A 23,725-nucleotide genomic window follows, 5' to 3' on the forward strand; every position below is an offset into this window, starting at 1 on the left:
GGAGGTGTGATGGTGTGGAGGAGGAGGTGTGATGTGTGGAGGAGGAGGTGTGATGGTGTGGAGGAGGAGGTGTGATGGTGTGGAGGAGGAGGTGTGATGTGTGGAGGAGGAGGTGTGATGGTATGGAGGAGGAGGTGTGATGTGTGGAGGAGGAGGTGTGATGGTGTGGAGGAGGAGGGGTGATGGTGTGGGGGAGGAGGTGTGATGGTGTGGAGGAGGAGGTGTGATGTGTGGAGGAGGAGGTGTGATGTGTGGAGGAGGAGGTGTGATGGTGTGGGGGAGGAGGTGTGATGGTGTGGGAGAGGAGGTGTGCTGGTGTGGGAGAGGAGGGGTGATGGTGTGGAGGAGAAGGTGTGATGGTGTGGAGGAGGAGGTGTGATGTGTGGAGGAGGAGGTGTGATGGTGTGGAGGAGGAGGTGTGATGGTGTGGAGGAGGAGGTGTGATGGTGTGGGGGAGGAGGTGTGATGGTGTGGAGGAGGTGTGATGGTGTGGGGGAGGAGGTGTGATGGTGTGGAGGAGGAGGTGTGATGGTGTGGAGGAGGAGGTGTGATGGTGTGGAGGAGGAGGTGTGATGGTGTGGAGGAGGAGGTGTGATGATGTGGGGGGGGGGGGGGCGCTTTGTTGGTGACACTGTTGGGGATTTATTCTGAAGGCATACTGACCCAGTATGTCTACCACAGCATCTGGCAGCGGCTGCTATTCCATCCGGTTTGCGTTTAGTTGGACCAACAGGACAATGACCCCAAACACCTCCAGGCTGTGCAAGGACTATGTGACCAAGAAGGAGAGTGATGGGTGCAGCCCCAGATGACCTGGCCTCCACAGTCACCGGACCTGAACCCAATCCAGATGGTTTGGGGTGAGCTGGACCGCAGAATGAAGGCAAAAAGGGCAACAAGTGCTAAGCATCATGGGAACTCCTTCAAGACTGTTGGAGACCATTTCAGGTGACTACAGCTCATCAAGAGAATCCAAGAGTGCGAAGCAGGAATCAAAGCAAAAGGAGCTAGAACCGAGAATATGACAGATTCTCACACTTATTGTTATGTATATAATCCCACAGGTGATAATTCATAGTTTTGATGCCTTCAGTGCGAATCTACAATATTCATAGTCATGAAAATAAAGAAAACTCTGAATGAGAAGGTGTCCAAACTTACACATATATACATACATACACACATACACACATACATACACACATATACACATACATACACACATATATACATACACACACATACACATACACACATATACACACATATCTACACACATATATACACACACACTTAAACACATACACACACATACATATACATACACACATACATACACATATACACACACATACACATATACACACATACATATACATACATACACACACATACATATACATACATACATACATACACATATACACACACATACATATACATACAAACATACATACAAATATACACACACATACATATACATACATACACACATACACATATACATACACATATACACACACATATACATACACATACATGCACACACATATACATACACACACATACATACACACATATACATACATACACATACAAATACATACACACACATATACATACATACATATACACACATACATACACACATACATACACACATATACATACACACACATGCATACACACATACATACATACATACATACACACACATATACATACATACACATACAAATACATACACACATACACATACACACATATACATACATACATACATATACACACATACATACACACACATACAAATACATACACACATACACATACACACACATATACATACATACATATACACACATACATACACACACATACAAATACATACACACATACATATACACACATACATACACATACATATACACACATACATATACCCATACATATACACACATACATACATACATACATACATATACACACATACATATACACACAGACATACAAACATACATACATACATACACATACATACATACATACATACACGTACGTACATACATACATACATACATACACACATATACACACATACATATACACACTCACACATACATACACATATATACACACACACATTTACATACATATACATATATACACACATACACATATATACATATACACACATACATATACACACACATACATACATACACACATACATACATATACACACACATACATACATACACACATACATACATATACACACACATACATACATACATATACAAATACACACATACATATACACACTCACACACAGTAGTGTTTGGCATTGTATTGCTGGACGCAGCGCACTTACGTTTCAGGTTTTCTGGGGGGATCAGCGCCTCCGTGGCCTTGAGCAGAACGACCACCGGGAGGAGGTAGAGAGCAAACAACTTCATCTCCGACTCTGGAGTGCGGCTCTAGGAATAAGAAAAGATAGAGAAGTGACATAAGACGTTCATCCCTTCCAGCAGTGTATGAATAGAATGTCAGGACTGACTGAAGACACAGGCAGAGCAATAGAGACCGATCCCCATTATTACCTGTATATAGAGACTATGGCCCTCCGGGGGCACATACTTTCCTGCCTTATATAAGGTCTGCACCTTCTAGGGGGGAAAACAATGTCTCAATGTGGGAAAAGAAAACAGATGTGGATTGTGCAACTTCCCAGAAACTTATGTAATGTTATTACTGGTAGGACCGTGTGGAAAAGTCCGCTCACCGTCACCTGCGGGAGGCGCCGCCGCCGCCGACACTGGGGATCCAGATGGGAATTAGAACTCAGCAGAGGGATACAAATTAAAGGGAAATGAATCCAGTATAAAATACTATGTCTCTGTGATCAGCCACCTAGTGCAGTGTTTTTCCATCCAGGGTGCCTCCAGCTGTTGTAAAATTACAACTCCCAGCATGCCCAGACAGCCAAAGGCTGTACGGGCATGGTGGGAGTTGTAGTTTTGCAACAGCTGGAGGCATTCTAGTTAAAAAAACTAGTGAGCAAGGCACTTAATGGGTTAATGACCCTCATTCGCTGTGATTCGCTGATAGCAGCCGTCACTCATAGTCTACAAGAGGAGCGCCACTTCTGCTGGATCCGCTTCTGGCTTTTTACCCAAAACTGAATAATAATAATAATAATGAAGATAATAATAATAATAATAATAATAATAATAATAATAATAATGAAGATAATAATAATAAAAATATAATATTGTTATTATTATTAATGATGATGATGATGATGATGATGATTATGATGATGATGATGATAATAATAATAATAATAATGATGTGATGATGATAATAATCATAATAAAAAAGATAATAATCATATTATTACTATTATTATTACTGGTATTATTATTATTATTATTATTATTATTATTGTTATTATCTTTCTTATAATTAGTATTATTATTTTTTCTTATTAGTAGTAGTATTATTATAATAATTATGAATATAATTATTAATATAATATTAATAAATTAATAATAATACCAGTAATAAAATGCCAATAATAATCATAAGTATTATAATAATTATAGTAATAATAATATTATTAATAATAATTATTCTAATAATAATATGAATAATAATAATAATATTATTATTATTATTATTATTATTATTAATAATACTGGTATTATTATCATTATTATTATTATTATTATTATTTTTATTAATATTATAATCATCATCTTTATTGTTATTGTATTATTATAACAATTATAATGATTGTTACCTTGACGATGATGATTATTATTATATTAATAATAATAAGAAGAAGAAGAATTATATTATTATTATTAATATAATGATAATTAATAACTAAATAATATTCATAATTCCTAATATTCATAATATAATGATAATACCAGAAATAAAAATTCCAGTAATAATAATTAGAGATGAGCGAACTTACAGTAAATTTGATTAGTCACGAACTTCTCGGCTCGGCAGTTGATGATTTTTCCTGCATAAATTAGTTCAGCTTTCAGGTGCTTCCGTGGGCTGGAAAAGATGGATACAGTCCTAGGAAAGAGTCTTCTAGGACTGTATCCACCTTTTCCAGCCCACGGGAGCACCTGAAAGCTGAACTAATTTATGTAGGATAAGTCATCAACTGCCGAGCCGAGAAGTTTGTGACGAATCGAATTTACTGTAAGTTCGCTCATCTCTAATAATAATAAAAATAATATTATTAATAATAATAATAATATTAAGATTTATCATTATTATTATTAGTAGTATTATTTATTTGTTCTTTATTGTGTTCTTGGTTCCAGGCGCTGTACTTCATATATGAATCCATCCTATTGGTCGCTGTCCCTTTAAGGATTATCTGCCTACATTTTTTGGCGATCAGACAATCTATTACTTTCACGCTCCTTGTTTTCCTCCTATTCCGGGGGGCGGACGGTGAGGGTTGTCATCCTCAGATCTTCGCACCACAAAATTTCTGCCTCAACCAGCGACATAAAGTAAGAAAGTGACACCTGTCGACTACAACAACCGCAGAACGTGTCACATGGCGTAAAACCGATAAATATCAACGTCTGACACAGTAAAAAAAAACGCAGTTTATTAGTCAGCTCTCCTAGACTCCTGACAACGCCCTGTAGTAGTAATAGAGGGTGACACGGAGTATTTGCCATTCAGGATCCCAGGACAGTCGGGTGCAGGAGCTGTAATAATGGCTCCATTCACCATTCACAAGATTTCCCACAAACATAAAGACAAAAAGATTCTTGAAATGTCAAAAAAAAAAAAAAAAAAAAGGAAACCGTCGGTAAGTTGCCATTGATGGATAATATATCCTATGTATAATAACCCAGAGAAGACATTGGTCATATGTTACACCATATGGATGTTCTCTGGTATCAGAATATTGTATTTAAAGGGGTTCTCTGGTATAAGGATATTGTATTTAAAGGGGTTCTCTGGTATCAGGATATTGTATTTAAAGGGGTTCTCTGGTATCAGAATATTGTATTTAAAGGGGTTCTCTGGTATAAGGATATTGTATTTAAAGGGGTTCTCTGGTATCAGAATATTGTATTTAAAGGGGTTCTCTGGTATCAGAATATTGTATTTAAAGGGGTTCTCTGGTATCAGAATATTGTATTTAAAGGGGTTCTCTGGTATAAGGATATTGTATTTAAAGGGGTTCTCTGGTATCAGAATATTGTATTTAAAGGGGTTCTCTGGTATCAGAATATTGTATTTAAAGGGGTTCTCTGGTATCAGGATATTGTATTTAAAGGGGTTCTCTGGTATCAGGATATTGTATTTAAAGGGGTTCTCTGGTATCAGGATATTGTATTTAAAGGGGTTCTCTGGTATCAGGATATTGTATTTAAAGGGGTTCTCTGGTATCAGGATATTGTATTTAAAGGGGTTCTCTGGTATCAGGATATTGTATTTAAAGGGGTTCTCTGGTATCAGAATATTGTATTTAAAAAATAATATTACTCCAGGATTCACAAGAATGAGGAGAAGGTCCGCACACTGCACAATGCATACCACAACCACACCACAACCACACACCACACCACACACTGCACACCACACACCACAACCACACACCACACACTGCACACCACACACCACAACCACACCACACTGCACACCACACACCACACACTGCACACCACATACCACAACCACACCACAATAACCACACACCACACACTGCACACCACAGACCACAACCACACACCACAACCACACACCACAACCACACACCACAACCACACACCACACCACACTGCACACCACACACCACACACTGCACACCACATACCACAACCACACCACACCACAATAACCACACACCACACCACATACCACAACCACACCACACACTGCACACCACACACCACAACCACACACCACAACCACACACTGCACACCACATACCACAACCACACCACACACCACACAATGCACACCACACACCACAACTACACCACACACACCACACCACACACTGCACACCACACACCACAACCACACACTGCACACCACATACCACAACCACACCACACACCACACAATGCACACCACACACCACACACACCACTCCACACACTGCACACCACACACTGCACACCACACACCACAACCACACCACACACCACATACCACAACCACACCACACCACACCCACACCCCACACACCACACACTGCACACCACAACCACACACTGCACCACACACAGCACACCACACACTGCACACCACAACCACACACTGCACCACACACTGCACACCACACACTGCACACCACACACCACAACCACACCACACACCACACAATGCACACCACACACCACACACACCACTCCACACACTGCACACCACACACTGCACACCACACACCACAACCACACCACACACTGCACACCACATACCACAACCACACCACACCACACACTGCACACCACAACCACACACTGCACCACACACAGCACACCACACACTGCACACCACAACCACACACTGCACCACACACTGCACACCACACACTGCACACCACACACCACAACCACACCACACACCACATACCACAACCACACACTGCACCACACACTGCACACCACACACTGCACACCACAACCACACACCACACCACACACTGCACACCACACACCGCAAACACACACTGCACACCACAACCACACACCACACCACACACTCCAGACAAACCAGCAGTAAAAGTCACATAAAAGTAACAAAATACAAATATACAAGTGCACAAAGAGCAAATCAAAGAAACGCCAAACATGACCCTGCATCAGTATCAATCATCCTATCACCATTTTGTCTGTGGTGTTACATAGGACTGCAGGTCACATCTATACATTATCTGTACTCAGAGAGTTATCACTGTGTTATCTGTGGTGTTACATAGGACTGCAGGTCACATCTATACATTATCTGTACTCAGAGAGTTATCACTGTTATCTGTGGTGTTACATAGGACTGCAGGTCACATCTACTACATTATCTGTACTCAGAGAGTTATCACTGTGTTATCTGTGGTGTTACATAGGACTGCAGGTGATATCTATACATTATCTGTACTCAGAGAGTTATCACTGTTATCTGTGGTGTTACATAGGACTGCAGGTCACATCTATACATTATCTGTACTCAGAGAGTTATCACTGTTATCTGTGGTGTTACATAGGACTGCAGATCACATCTATACAGTATCTGTACTCAGAGAGTTATCACTGTGTTATCTGTGGTGTTACATAGGACTGCAGGTCACATCTATACATTATCTGTACTCAGAGGGTTATCACTGTGATATCTGTGGTGTTACATGGGACTGCAGGTCACATCTATACATTATCTGTACTCAGAGAGTTATCACTGTGTTATCTGTGGTGTTACATAGGACTGCAGGTCACATCTATACATTATCTGTACTCAGAGAGTTATCACTGTGTTATCTGTGGTGTTACATAGGACTGCAGGTCACATCTATACATTATCTGTACTCAGAGAGTTATCACTGTTATCTGTGGTGTTACATAGGACTGCAGGTCACATCTATACATTATCTGTACTCAGAGAGTTATCACTGTTATCTGTGGTGTTACATAGGACTGCAGGTCACATCTATACATTATCTGTACTCAGAGAGTTATCACTGTGTTATCTGTAGGGTTACATAGGACTGCAGGTCACATCTATACATTATCTGTACTCAGAGAGTTATCACTGTTATCTGTGGTGTTACATAGGACTGCAGGTCACATCTATACATTATCTGTACTCAGAGAGTTATCACTGTTATCTGTGGTGTTACATAGGACTGCAGATGACATCTATACATTATCTGTACTCAGAGAGTTATCACTGTTATCTGTGGTGTTACATAGGACTGCAGGTCACATCTACTACATTATCTGTACTCAGAGAGTTATCACTGTGTTATCTGTGGTGTTACATAGGACTGCAGGTCACATCTATACATTATCTGTACTCAGAGAGTTATCACTGTGTTATCTGTGGTGTTACATAGGACTACAGGTCACATCTATACATTATCTGTACTCAGAGAGTTATCACTGTGTTATCTGTGGTGTTACATAGGACTGCAGGTCACATCTATACATTATCTGTACTCAGAGAGTTATCACTGTGTTATCTGTGGTGTTACATAGGACTGCAGGTCACATCTATACATTATCTGTACTCAGAGAGTTATCACTGTTATCTGTGGTGTTACATAGGACTGCAGGTGACATCTACTACATTATCTGTACTCAGAGAGTTATCACTGTTATCTGTGGTGTTACATAGGACTGCAGGTCACATCTATACATTATCTGTACTCAGAGAGTTATCACTGTGTTATCTGTGGTGTTACATAGGACTGCAGGTCACATCTATACATTATCTGTACTCAGAGAGTTATCACTGTGTTATCTGTGGTGTTACATAGGACTGCAGGTCACATCTATACATTATCTGTACTCAGAGAGTTATCACTGTGTTATCTGTGGTGTTACATAGGACTGCAGGTCACATCTATACATTATCTGTACTCAGAGAGTTATCACTGTTATCTGTGGTGTTACATAGGACTGCAGGTCACATCTATACATTATCTGTACTCAGAGAGTTATCACTGTGTTATCTGTGGTGTTACATAGGACTGCAGGTCACATCTATACATTATCTGTACTCAGAGAGTTATCACTGTTATCTGTGGTGTTACATAGGACTGCAGGTCACATCTATACATTATCTGTACTCAGAGAGTTATCACTGTGTTATCTGTGGTGTTACATAGGACTGCAGGTCACATCTATACATTATCTGTACTCAGAGAGTTATCACTGTGTTATCTGTGGTGTTACATAGGACTGCAGGTCACATCTATACATTATCTGTACTCAGAGAGTTATCACTGTGTTATCTGTGGTGTTACATAGGACTGCAGGTCACATCTATACATTATCTGTACTCAGAGAGTTATCACTGTTATCTGTGGTGTTACATAGGACTGCAGGTCACATCTATACATTATCTGTACTCAGAGAGTTATCACTGTGTTATCTGTGGTGTTACATAGGACTGCAGGTCACATCTATACATTATCTGTACTCAGAGAGTTATCACTGTTATCTGTGGTGTTACATAGGACTGCAGGTGACATCTACTACATTATCTGTACTCAGAGAGTTATCACTGTTATCTGTGGTGTTACATAGGACTGCAGGTGACATCTATACATTATCTGTACTCAGAGAGTTATCACTGTTATCTGTGGTGTTACATAGGACTGCAGGACACATCTATACATTATCTGTACTCAGAAAGTTATCACTGTTATCTGTGGTGTTACATAGGACTGCAGGTCACATCTATACATTATCTGTACTCAGAGAGTTATCACTGTGTTATCTGTGGTGTTACATAGGACTGCAGGTCACATCTATACTTTATCTGTACTCAGAGAGTTATCACTGTGTTATCTGTGGTGTTACATAGGACTGCAGGTCACATCTATACATTATCTGTACTCAGAGAGTTATCACTGTTATCTGTGGTGTTACATAGGACTGCAGGTGACATCTACTACATTATCTGTACTCAGAGAGTTATCACTGTTATCTTTGGTGTTACATAGGACTGCAGGTGACATCTATACATTATCTGTACTCAGAGAGTAATCACTGTGTTATCTGTGGTGTTACATAGGACTGCAGGTCACATCTACTACATTATCTGTACTCAGAGAGTTATCACTGTTATCTGTGGTGTTACATAGGACTGCAGGTCACATCTACACATTATCTGTACTCAGAGAGTTATCACTGTGTTATCTGTGGTGTTACATAGGACTGCAGGTCACATCTACTACATTATCTGTACTCAGAGAGTTATCACTGTTATCTGTGGTGTTACATAGGACTGCAGGTCACATCTACACATTATCTGTACTCAGAGAGTTATCACTGTTATCTGTGGTGTTACATAGGACTGCAGGTCACATCTATACATTATCTGTACTCAGAGAGTTATCACTGTGTTATCTGTGGTGTTACATAGGACTGCAGGTCACATCTACTACATTATCTGTACTCAGAGAGTTATCACTGTGTTATCTGTGGTGTTACATAGGACTGCAGGTCACATCTATACATTATCTGTACTCAGAGAGTTATCACTGTTATCTGTGGTGTTACATAGGACTGCAGGTCACATCTATACATTATATGTACTCAGAGAGTTATCACTGTGATATCTGTGCTGTTACATAGGACTGCAGGTCACATCTATACATTATATGTACTCAGAGAGTTATCACTGTGTTATCTGTGGTGTTACATAGGACTGCAGGTCACATCTACTACATTATCTGTACTCAGAGAGTTATCACTGTGTTATCTGTGGTGTTACATAGGACTGCAGGTCACATCTATACATTATCTGTACTCAGAGAGTTATCACTGTTATCTGTGGTGTTACATAGGACTGCAGGTAACATCTATACATTATCTGTACTCAGAGAGTTATCACTGTTATCTGTGGTGTTACATAGGACTGCAGGTCACATCTATACATTATCTGTACTCAGAGAGTTATCACAGTTATTTGTGGTGTTACATAGGACTGCAGGTCACATCTACTACATTATCTGTACTCAGAGAGTTATCACTGTTATCTGTGGTGTTACATAGGACTGCAGGTCACATCTATACATTATCTGTACTCAGAGAGTTATCACTGTTATCTGTGGTGTTACATAGGACTGCAGGTCACATCTACTACATTATCTGTACTCAGAGAGTTATCACTGTTATCTGTGGTGTTACATAGGACTGCAGGTCACATCTATACATTATCTGTACTCAGAGAGTTATCACTGTGTTATATGTGGTGTTACATAGGACTGCAGGTCACATCTATACATTATCTGTACTCAGAGAGTTATCACTGTTATCTGTGGTGTTACATAGGACTGCAGGTCACATCTATACATTATCTGTACTCAGAGAGTTATCACTGTGTTATCTGTGGTGTTACATAGGACTGCAGGTCACACCTATACATTATCTGTACTCAGAGAGTTATCACTGTTATCTGTGGTGTTACATAGGACTGCAGGTCACATCTACTACATTATCTGTACTCAGAGAGTTATCACTGTGTTATCTGTGGTGTTACATAGGACTGCAGGTCACATCTATACATTATCTGTACTCAGAGAGTTATCACTGTGTTATCTGTGGTGTTACATAGGACTGCAGGTCACATCTATACATTATCTGTACTCAGAGAGTTATCACTGTTATCTGTGGTGTTACATAGGACTGCAGGTCACATCTATACATTATCTGTACTCAGAGAGTTATCACTGTTATCTATGGTGTTACATAGGACTGCAGGTCACATCTATACATTATCTGTACTCCGAGAGTTATCACTGTGTTATCTGTGGTGTTACATAGGACTGCAGGTCACATCTATACATTATCTGTACTCAGAGAGTTATCACTGTGTTATCTGTGGTGTTACATAGGACTGCAGGTCACATCTATACATTATCTGTACTCAGAGAGTTATCACTGTGTTATCTGTGGTGTTACATAGGACTGCAGGTCACATCTATACATTATCTGTACTCAGAGAATTATCACTGTGTTATCTGTGGTGTTACATAGGACTGCAGGTCACATCTATACATTATCTGTACTCAGAGAGTTATCACTGTGTTATCTGTGGTGTTACATAGGACTGCAGGTCACATCTATACATTATCTGTACTCAGAGAGTTATCACTGTGTTATCTGTGGTGTTACATAGGACTGCAGGTCACATCTATACATTATCTGTACTCAGAGAGTTATCACTGTTATCTGTGGTGTTACATAGGACTGCAGGTCACATCTATACATTATCTGTACTCAGAGTTATCACTGTTATCTGTGGTGTTACATAGGACTGCAGGTCACATCTATACATTACCTGTACTCAGAGAGTTATCACTGTTATCTGTGGTGTTACATAGGACTGCAGGTCACATCTACTACATTATCTGTACTCAGAGAGTTATCACTGTTATCTGTGATGTTACATAGGACTGCAGGTCACATCTATACATTATCTGTACTCAGAGAGTTATCACTGTTATCTGTGGTGTTACATAGGACTGCAGGTCACATCTATACATTATCTGTACTTAGAGAGTTATCACTGTGTTATCTGTGGTGTTACATAGGACTGCAGGTCACATCTATACATTATCTGTACTCAGAGAGTTATCACTGTTATCTGTGGTGTTACATAGGACTGCAGGTCACATCTATACATTATATGTACTCAGAGAGTTATCAGTGTGTTATCTGTGGTGTTACATAGGACTGCAGGTCACATTTATACATTATCTGTACTCAGAGAGTTATCACTGTGTTATCTGTGGTGTTACATAGGACTGCAGGTCACATCTATACATTATCTGTACTCAGAGAGTTATCACTGTTATCTGTGATGTTACATAGGACTGCAGGTCACATCTATACATTATCTGTACTCAGAGAGTTATCACTGTGTTATCTGTGGTGTTACATAGGACTGCAGGTCACATCTATACATTATCTGTACTCAGAGAGTTATCACTATTATCTGTGGTGTTACATAGGACTGCAGGTCACATCTACTACATTATCTGTACTCAGAGAGTTATCACTATTATCTGTGGTGTTACATAGGACTGCAGGTCACATCTACTACATTATCTGTACTCAAAGAGTTATCACTATTATCTGTGGTGTTACATAGGACTGCAGGTCACATCTATACATTATCTGTACTCAGAGAGTTATCACTGTGTTATCTGTGGTGTTACATAGGACTGCAGGTCACATCTATACATTATCTGTACTCAGAGAGTTATCACTGTGTTATCTGTGGTGTTACATAGGACTGCAGGTCACATCTATACATTATCTGTACTCAGAGAGTTATCACTGTGTTATCTGTGGTGTTACATAGGACTGCAGGTCACATCTATACATTATCTGTACTCAGAGAGTTACCCGTGTTATCTGTGGTGTTACATAGGACTGCAGGTCACATCTATACATTATCTGTACTCAGAGAGTTATCACTGTGTAATCTGTGGTGTTACATAGGACTGCAGGTCACATCTATACATTATCTGTACTCAGAGAGTTATGACTGTTATCTGTGGTGTTACATAGGACTGCAGGTCACATCTATACATTATCTGTACTCAGAGAGTTATCACTGTGTTATCTGTGGTGTTACATAGGACTGCAGGTCACATCTATACATTATCTGTACTCAGAGAGTTATCACTGTTATCTGTGGTGTTACATAGGACTGCAGGTCACATCTATACATTATCTGTACTCAGAGAGTTATCACTGTTATCTGTGGTGTTACATAGGACTGCAGGTCACATCTATACATTATCTGTACTCAGAGAGTTATCACTGTTATCTGTGGTGTTACATAGGACTGCAGGTCACATCTATACATTATCTGTACTCAGAGAGTTATCACTGTGTTATCTGTGGTGTTACATAGGACTGCAGGTCACATCTATACATTATCTGTACTCAGAGAGTTATCACTGTTATCTGTGGTGTTACATAGGACTGCAGGTCACATCTATACATTATCTGTACTCAGAGAGTTATCACTGTTATCTGTGGTGTTACATAGGACTGCAGGTCACATCTATACATTATCTGTACTCAGAGAGTTATCACTGTTATCTGTGGTGTTACATAGGACTGCAGGTCACATCTATACATTATCTGTACTCAGAGTTATCACTGTTATCTGTGGTGTTACATAGGACTGCAGGTCACATCTATACATTATCTGTACTCAGAGAGTTATCACTGTGTTATCTGTGGTGTTACATAGGACTGCAGGTCACCTCTATACATTATCTGTATTCAGAGTTATCACTGTTATCTGTGGTGTTACATAGGACTGCAGGTCACATCTATACATTATCTGTACTCAGAGAGTTATCACTGTGTTATCTGTGGTGTTACATAGGACTGCAGGTCACATCTATACATTATCTGTACTCAGAGAGTTATCACTGTTATCTGTGGTGTTACATAGGACTGCAGGTCACATCTATACATTATCTGTACTCAGAGAGTTATCACTGTTATCTGTGGTGTTACATAGGACTGCAGGTCACATCTACTACATTATCTGTACTCAGAGAGTTATCACTGTTATCTGTGGTATTACATAGGACTGCAGGTCACATCTATACATTATCTGTACTCAGAGAGTTATCACTGTGTTATCTGTGGTGTTACATAGGACTGCAGGTCACATCTATACATTATCTGTACTCAGAGAGTTATCACTGTTATCTGTGGTGTTACATAGGACTGCAGGTCACATCTATACATTATCTGTACTCAGAGAGTTATCACTGTGTTATCTGTGGTGTTACATAGGACTGCAGGTCACATCTACTACATTATCTGTACTCAGAGAGTTATCACTGAGTTATCTGTGGTGTTACATAGGACTGCAGGTCACATCTATACATTATCTGTACTCAGAGTTATCACTGTTATCTGTGGTGTTACATAGGACTGCAGGTCACATCTATACATTATCTGTACTCAGAGAGTTATCACTGTGTTATCTGTGGTGTTACATAGGACTGCAGGTCACATCTATACATTATCTGTACTCAGAGAGTTATCACTGTTATCTGTGTGTTACATAGGACTGCAGGTCACATCTATACATTATCTGTACTCAGAGAGTTATCACTGTTATCTGTGGTGTTACATAGGACTGCAGGTCACATCTACTACATTATCTGTACTCAGAGAGTTATCACTGTTATCTGTGGTATTACATAGGACTGCAGGTCACATCTATACATTATCTGTACTCAGAGAGTTATCACTGTGTATCTGTGGTGTTACATAGGACTGCAGGTCACATCTATACATTATCTGTACTCAGAGAGTTATCACTGTTATCTGTGGTGTTACATAGGACTGCAGGTCACATCTATACATTATCTGTACTCAGAGAGTTATCACTGTGTTATCTGTGGTGTTACATAGGACTGCAGGTCACATCTACTACATTATCTGTACTCAGAGAGTTATCACTGTGTTATCTGTGGTGTTACATAGGACTGCAGGTCACATCTATACATTATCTGTACTCAGAGTTATCACTGTTATCTGTGGTGTTACATAGGACTGCAGGTCACATCTATACATTATCTGTACTCAGAGGGTTATCACTGTGTTATCTGTGGTGTTACATAGGACTGCAGGTCACATCTATACATTATCTGTACTCAGAGTTATCACTGTTATCTGTGGTGTTACATAGGACTGCAGGTCACATCTATACATTATCTGTACTCAGAGGGTTATCACTGTGTTATCTGTGGTGTTACATAGGACTGCAGGTCACATCTATACATTATCTGTACTCAGAGAGTTATCACTGTGTTATCTGTGGTGTTACATAGGACTGCAGGTCACATCTATACATTATCTGTACTCAGAGAGTTATCACTGTGTTATCTGTGGTGTTACATAGGACTGCAGGTCACATCTATTCATTATCTGTACTCAGAGAGTTATCACTGTTATCTGTGGTGTTACATAGGACTGCAGGTCACATCTACTACATTATCTGTACTCAGAGAGTTATCACTGTTATCTGTGGTGTTACATAGGACTGCAGGTCACATCTATACATTATCTGTACTCAGAGAGTTATCACTGTGTTATCTGTGGTGTTACATAGGACTGCAGGTCACATCTATACATTATCTGTACTCAGAGAGTTATCACTGTGTTATCTGTGGTGTTACATAGGACTGCAGGTCACATCTATACATTATCTATACTCAGAGAGTTATCACTGTTATCTGTGGTGTTACATAGGACTGCAGGTCACATCTATACATTATCTGTACTCAGAGAGTTATCACTGTATTATCTGTGGTGTTACATAGGACTGCAGGTCACATCTACTACATTATCTGTACTCAAAGAGTTATCACTATTATCTGTGGTGTTACATAGGACTGCAGGTCACATCTATACATTATCTGTACTCAGAGAGTTATCACTGTGTTATCTGTGGTGTTACATAGGACTGCAGGTCACATCTACTACATTATCTGTACTCAAAGAGTTATCACTATTATCTGTGGTGTTACATAGGACTGCAGGTCACATCTATACATTATCTGTACTCAGAGAGTTATCACTGTGTTATCTGTGGTGTTACATAGGACTGCAGGTCACATCTATACATTATCTGTACTCAGAGAGTTATCACTGTGTTATCTGTGGTGTTACATAGGACTGCAGGTCACATCTATACATTATCTGTACTCAGAGAGTTATCACTAAGTTATCTGTGGTGTTACATAGGACTGCAGGTCACATCTATACATTATCTGTACTCAGAGAGTTACCCGTGTTATCTGTGGTGTTACATAGGACTGCAGGTCACATCTATACATTATCTGCACTCAGAGAGTTATCACTGTGTAATCTGTGGTGTTACATAGGACTGCAGGTCACATCTATACATTATCTATACTCAGAGAGTTATCACTGTTATCTGTGGTGTTTCATAGGACTGCAGGTCACATCTATACATTATCTGTACTCAGAGAGTTATCACTGTGTTATCTGTGGTGTTACATAGGACTGCAGGTCACATCTATACATTATCTATACTCAGAGAGTTATCACTGTTATCTGTGGTGTTACATAGGACTGCAGGTCACATCTATACATTATCTGTACTCAGAGAGTTATCACTGTATTATCTGTGGTGTTACATAGGGCTGCAGGTCACATCTATACATTATCTGTACTCAGAGAGTTATCACTGTGTTATCTGTGGTGTTACATAGGACTGCAGGTCACATCTACTACATTATCTGTACTCAAAGAGTTATCACTATTATCTGTGGTGTTACATAGGACTGCAGGTCACATCTATACATTATCTGTACTCAGAGAGTTATCACTGTGTTATCTGTGGTGTTACATAGGACTGCAGGTCACATCTATACATTATCTGTACTCAGAGAGTTATCACTGTGTTATCTGTGGTGTTACATAGGACTGCAGGTCACATCTATACATTATCTGTACTCAGAGAGTTATCACTGTGTTATCTGTGGTGTTACATAGGACTGCAGGTCACATCTATACATTATCTGTACTCAGAGAGTTACCCGTGTTATCTGTGGTGTTACATAGGACTGCAGGTCACATCTATACATTATCTGTACTCAGAGAGTTATCACTGTGTAATCTGTGGTGTTACATAGGACTGCAGGTCACATCTATACATTATCTGTACTCAGAGAGTTATGACTGTTATCTGTGGTGTTACATAGGACTGCAGGTCACATCTATACATTATCTGTACTCAGAGAGTTATCACTGTGTTATCTGTGGTGTTACATAGGACTGCAGGTCACATCTATACATTATCTGTACTCAGAGAGTTATCACTGTTATCTGTGGTGTTACATAGGACTGCAGGTAACATCTATACATTATCTGTACTCAGAGAGTTATCACTGTTATCTGTGGTGTTACATAGGACTGCAGGTCACATCTATACATTATCTGTACTCAGAGAGTTATCACTGTTATCTGTGGTGTTACATAGGACTGCAGGTCACATCTATACATTATCTGTACTCAGAGAGTTATCACTGTGTTATCTGTGGTGTTACATAGGACTGCAGGTCACATCTATACATTATCTGTACTCAGAGAGTTATCACTGTTATCTGTGGTGTTACATAGGACTGCAGGTCACATCTATACATTATCTGTACTCAGAGAGTTATCACTGTTATCTGTGGTGTTACATAGGACTGCAGGTCACATCTATACATTATCTGTACTCAGAGAGTTATCACTGTTATCTGTGGTGTTACATAGGACTGCAGGTCACATCTATACATTATCTGTACTCAGAGTTATCACTGTTATCTGTGGTGTTACATAGGACTGCAGGTCACATCTATACATTATCTGTACTCAGAGAGTTATCACTGTGTTATCTGTGGTGTTACATAGGACTGCAGGTCACCTCTATACATTATCTGTATTCAGAGTTATCACTGTTATCTGTGGTGTTACATAGGACTGCAGGTCACATCTATACATTATCTGTACTCAGAGAGTTATCACTGTGTTATCTGTGGTGTTACATAGGACTGCAGGTCACATCTATACATTATCTGTACTCAGAGAGTTATCACTGTTATCTGTGGTGTTACATAGGACTGCAGGTCACATCTATACATTATCTGTACTCAGAGAGTTATCACTGTTATCTGTGGTGTTACATAGGACTGCAGGTCACATCTATACATTATCTGTACTCAGAGAGTTATCACTGTTATCTGTGGTGTTACATAGGACTGCAGGTCACATCTATACATTATCTGTACTCAGAGAGTTATCACTGTTATCTGTGGTGTTACATAGGACTGCAGGTCACATCTACTACATTATCTGTACTCAGAGAGTTATCACTGTTATCTGTGGTGTTACATAGGACTGCAGGTCACATCTATACATTATCTGTACTCAGAGAGTTATCACTGTGTTATCTGTGGTGTTACATAGGACTGCAGGTCACATCTACTACATTATCTGTACTCAGAGAGTTATCACTGTGTTATCTGTGGTGTTACATAGGACTGCAGGTCACATCTATACATTATCTGTACTCAGAGTTATCACTGTTATCTGTGGTGTTACATAGGACTGCAGGTCACATCTATACATTATCTGTACTCAGAGAGTTATCACTGTGTTATCTGTGGTGTTACATAGGACTGCAGGTCACATCTATACATTATCTGTACTCAGAGGGTTATCACTGTGTTATCTGTGGTGTTACATAGGACTGCAGGTCACATCTATACATTATCTGTACTCAGAGTTATCACTGTTATCTGTGGTGTTACATAGGACTGCAGGTCACATCTATACATTATCTGTACTCAGAGGGTTATCACTGTGTTATCTGTGGTGTTACATAGGACTGCAGGTCACATCTATACATTATCTGTACTCAGAGAGTTATCACTGTGTTATCTGTGGTGTTACATAGGACTGCAGGTCACATCTATACATTATCTGTACTCAGAGAGTTATCACTGTGTTATCTGTGGTGTTACATAGGACTGCAGGTCACATCTATTCATTATCTGTACTCAGAGAGTTATCACTGTGTTATCTGTGGTGTTACATAGGACTGCAGGTCACATCTATACATTATCTGTACTCAGAGAGTTATCACTGTTATCTGTGGTGTTACATAGGACTGCAGGTCACATCTATACATTATCTGTACTCAGAGAGTTATCACTGTTATCTGTGGTGTTACATAGGACTGCAGGTCACATCTATACATTATCTGTACTCAGAGAGTTATCACTGTTATCTGTGGTGTTACATAGGACTGCAGGTCACATCTATACATTATCTGTACTCAGAGAGTTATCACTGTTATCTGTGGTGTTACATAGGACTGCAGGTCACATCTATACATTATCTGTACTCAGAGAGTTATCACTGTGTTATCTGTGGTGTTACATAGGACTGCAGGTCACATCTACTACATTATCTGTACTCAGAGAGTTATCACTGTTATCTGTGGTGTTACATAGGACTGCAGGTCACATCTATACATTATCTGTACTCAGAGAGTTATCACTGTGTTATCTGTGGTGTTACATAGGACTGCAGGTCACATCTATACATTATCTGTACTCAGAGAGTTATCACTGTTATCTGTGGTGTTACATAGGACTGCAGGTCACATCTATACATTATCTATACTCAGAGAGTTATCACTGTTATCTGTGGTGTTTCATAGGACTGCAGGTCACCTCTATACATTATCTGTACTCAGAGAGTTATCACTGTGTTATCTGTAGTGTTACATAGGACTGCAGGTCACATCTATACATTATCTGTACTCAGAGAGTTATCACTGTTATCTGTGGTGTTACATAGGACTGCAGGTCACATCTATACATTATCTATACTCAGAGAGTTATCACTGTGTTATCTGTGGTGTTACATAGGACTGCAGGTTACATCTATACATTATCTGTACTCAGAGAGTTATCACTGTTATCTGTGGTGTTACATAGGACTGCAGGTCACATCTATACATTATCTGTACTCAGAGAGTTATCACTGTATTATCTGTGGTGTTACATAGGACTGCAGGTCACATCTATACATTATCTGTACTCAGAGAGTTATCACTGTATTATCTGTGGTGTTACATAGGACTGCAGGTCACATCTATACATTATCTATACTCAGAGAGTTATCACTGTGTTATCTGTGGTGTTACATAGGACTGCAGGTTACATCTATACATTATCTGTACTCAGAGAGTTATCACTGTTATCTGTGGTGTTACATAGGACTGCAGGTCACATCTATACATTATCTGTACTCAGAGAGTTATCACTGTATTATCTGTGGTGTTACATAGGACTGCAGGTCACATCTATACATTATCTGTACTCAGAGAGTTATCACTGTGTTATCTGTGGTGTTACATAGGACTGCAGGTCACATCTATACATTATCTGTACTCAGAGAGTTATCACTGTTATCTGTGGTGTTACATAGGACTGCAGGTCACATCTATACATTATCTGTACTCAGAGAGTTATCACTGTGTTATCTGTGGTGTTACATAGGACTGCAGGTCACATCTATACATTATCTGTACTCAGAGAGTTATCATGGTTATCTGTGGTGTTACATAGGACTGCAGGTCACATCTATACATTATCTGTACTCAGAGAGTTATCACTGTTATCTGTGGTGTTACATAGGACTGCAGGTCACATCTATACATTATCTGTACTCAGAGAGTTATCACTGTGTTATCTGTGGTGTTACATAGGACTGCAGGTCACATCTATACATTATCTGTACTCAGAGAGTTATCACTGTTATCTGTGGTGTTACATAGGACTGCAGGTCACATCTATACATTATCTGTACTCAGAGAGTTATCACTGTTATCTGTGGTGTTACATAGGACTGCAGGTCACATCTACTACATTATCTGTACTCAGAGAGTTATCACTGTTATCTGTGGTGTTACATAGGACTGCAGGTCACATCTATACATTATCTGTACTCAGAGAGTTATCACTGTGTTATCTGTGGTGTTACATAGGACTGCAGGTCACATCTACTACATTATCTGTACTCAGAGAGTTATCACTGTGTTATCTGTGGTGTTACATAGGACTGCAGGTCACATCTATACATTATCTGTACTCAGAGTTATCACTGTTATCTGTGGTGTTACATAGGACTGCAGGTCACATCTATACATTATCTGTACTCAGAGTTATCACTGTGTTATCTGTGGTGTTACATAGGACTGCAGGTCACATCTATACATTATCTGTACTCAGAGGTTATCACTGTTATCTGTGGTGGTTACATAGGACTGCAGGTCACATCTATACATTATCTGTACTCAGAGGGTTATCACTGTGTTATCTGTGGTGTTACATAGGACTGCAGGTCACATCTATACATTATCTGTACTCAGAGAGTTATCACTGTGTTATCTGTGGTGTTACATAGGACTGCAGGTCACATCTATACATTATCTGTACTCAGAGAGTTATCACTGTGTTATCTGTGGTGTTACATAGGACTGCAGGTCACATCTATTCATTATCTGTACTCAGAGAGTTATCACTGTGTTATCTGTGGTGTTACATAGGACTGCAGGTCACATCTATACATTATCTGTACTCAGAGAGTTATCACTGTTATCTGTGGTGTTACATAGACTGCAGGTCACATCTATACATTATCTGTACTCAGAGAGTTATCACTGTTATCTGTGGTGTTACATAGGACTGCAGGTCACATCTATACATTATCTGTACTCAGAGAGTTATCACTGTTATCTGTGGTGTTACATAGGACTGCAGGTCACATCTATACATTATCTGTACTCAGAGAGTTATCACTGTTATCTGTGGTGTTACATAGGACTGCAGGTCACATCTATACATTATCTGTACTCAGAGAGTTATCACTGTGTTATCTGTGGTGTTACATAGGACTGCAGGTCACATCTACTACATTATCTGTACTCAGAGAGTTATCACTGTTATCTGTGGTGTTACATAGGACTGCAGGTCACATCTATACATTATCTGTACTCAGAGAGTTATCACTGTGTTATCTGTGGTGTTACATAGGACTGCAGGTCACATCTATACATTATCTGTACTCAGAGAGTTATCACTGTTATCTGTGGTGTTACATAGGACTGCAGGTCACATCTATACATTATCTATACTCAGAGAGTTATCACTGTTATCTGTGGTGTTTCATAGGACTGCAGGTCACCTCTATACATTATCTGTACTCAGAGAGTTATCACTGTGTTATCTGTAGTGTTTACATAGGACTGCAGGTCACATCTATACATTATCTGTACTCAGAGAGTTATCACTGTTATCTGTGGTGTTACATAGGACTGCAGGTCACATCTATACATTATCTATACTCAGAGAGTTATCACTGTGTTATCTGTGGTGTTACATAGGACTGCAGGTTACATCTATACATTATCTGTACTCAGAGAGTTATCACTGTTATCTGTGGTGTTACATAGGACTGCAGGTCACATCTATACATTATCTATACTCAGAGAGTTATCACTGTGTTATCTGTGGTGTTACATAGGACTGCAGGTCACATCTATACATTATCTGTACTCAGAGAGTTATCATGGTTATCTGTGGTGTTACATAGGACTGCAGGTCACATCTATACATTATCTGTACTCAGAGAGTTATCACTGTTATCTGTGGTGTTACATAGGACTGCAGGTCACATCTATACATTATCTGTACTCAGAGAGTTATCACTGTGTTATCTGTGGTGTTACATAGGACTGCAGGTCACATCTATACATTATCTGTACTCAGAGAGTTATCATGGTTATCTGTGGTGTTACATAGGACTGCAGGTCACATCTATACATTATCTGTACTCAGAGAGTTATCACTGTGTTATCTGTGGTGTTACATAGGACTGCAGGTCACATCTATACATTATCTGTACTCAGAGAGTTGTCACTGTTATCTGTGGTGTTACATAGGACTGCAGGTCACCTCTATACATTATCTGTACTCAGAGAGTTATCACTGTGTTATCTGTGGTGTTACATAGGACTGCAGGTCACATCTATACATTATCTGTACTCAGAGAGTTGTCACTGTTATCTGTGGGGTTACATAGGACTGCAGGTCACATCTATACATTATCTGTACTCAGAGAGTTATCAATGGTTATCTGTGGTGTTACATAGGACTGCAGGTCACATCTATACATTATCTGTACACAGAGAGTTATCACTGTGTTATCTGTGGTGTTACATAGGACTGCAGGTCACATCTATACATTATCTGTATTCAGAGTTATCACTGTTATCTGTGGTGTTACATAGGACTGCAGGTCACCTCTATACATTATCTGTATTCAGAGTGTTATCGACTGGTTATCAGTGTGGTGTTACATAGGACTGCAGGTCACATCTATACATT

The 23,725-nt window shown here is 39.5% G+C and overlaps 1 protein-coding gene across 1 annotated transcript in view; it reads right to left on the reverse strand.

Annotated features, from left to right (window-relative positions):
• CLU (clusterin) overlaps positions 1-2,514 on the reverse strand; it is a 40,922-nt gene extending 38,408 nt beyond the window's left edge. Inside the window, exon 1 of the mRNA XM_056563752.1 lies at positions 2,375-2,514. Coding sequence (XP_056419727.1) covers positions 2,375-2,459 — 85 coding nt within the window. The 5' untranslated portion in view covers positions 2,460-2,514. The remainder of the gene's footprint in view (positions 1-2,374) is intronic.
• Between the last annotated feature and the right edge of the window lie 21,211 nt (positions 2,515-23,725).

The sequence above is a fragment of the Hyla sarda genome, chromosome 3 (genome assembly GCF_029499605.1).
Source record: "Hyla sarda isolate aHylSar1 chromosome 3, aHylSar1.hap1, whole genome shotgun sequence".
Lineage (NCBI taxonomy): Eukaryota > Metazoa > Chordata > Amphibia > Anura > Hylidae > Hyla > Hyla sarda.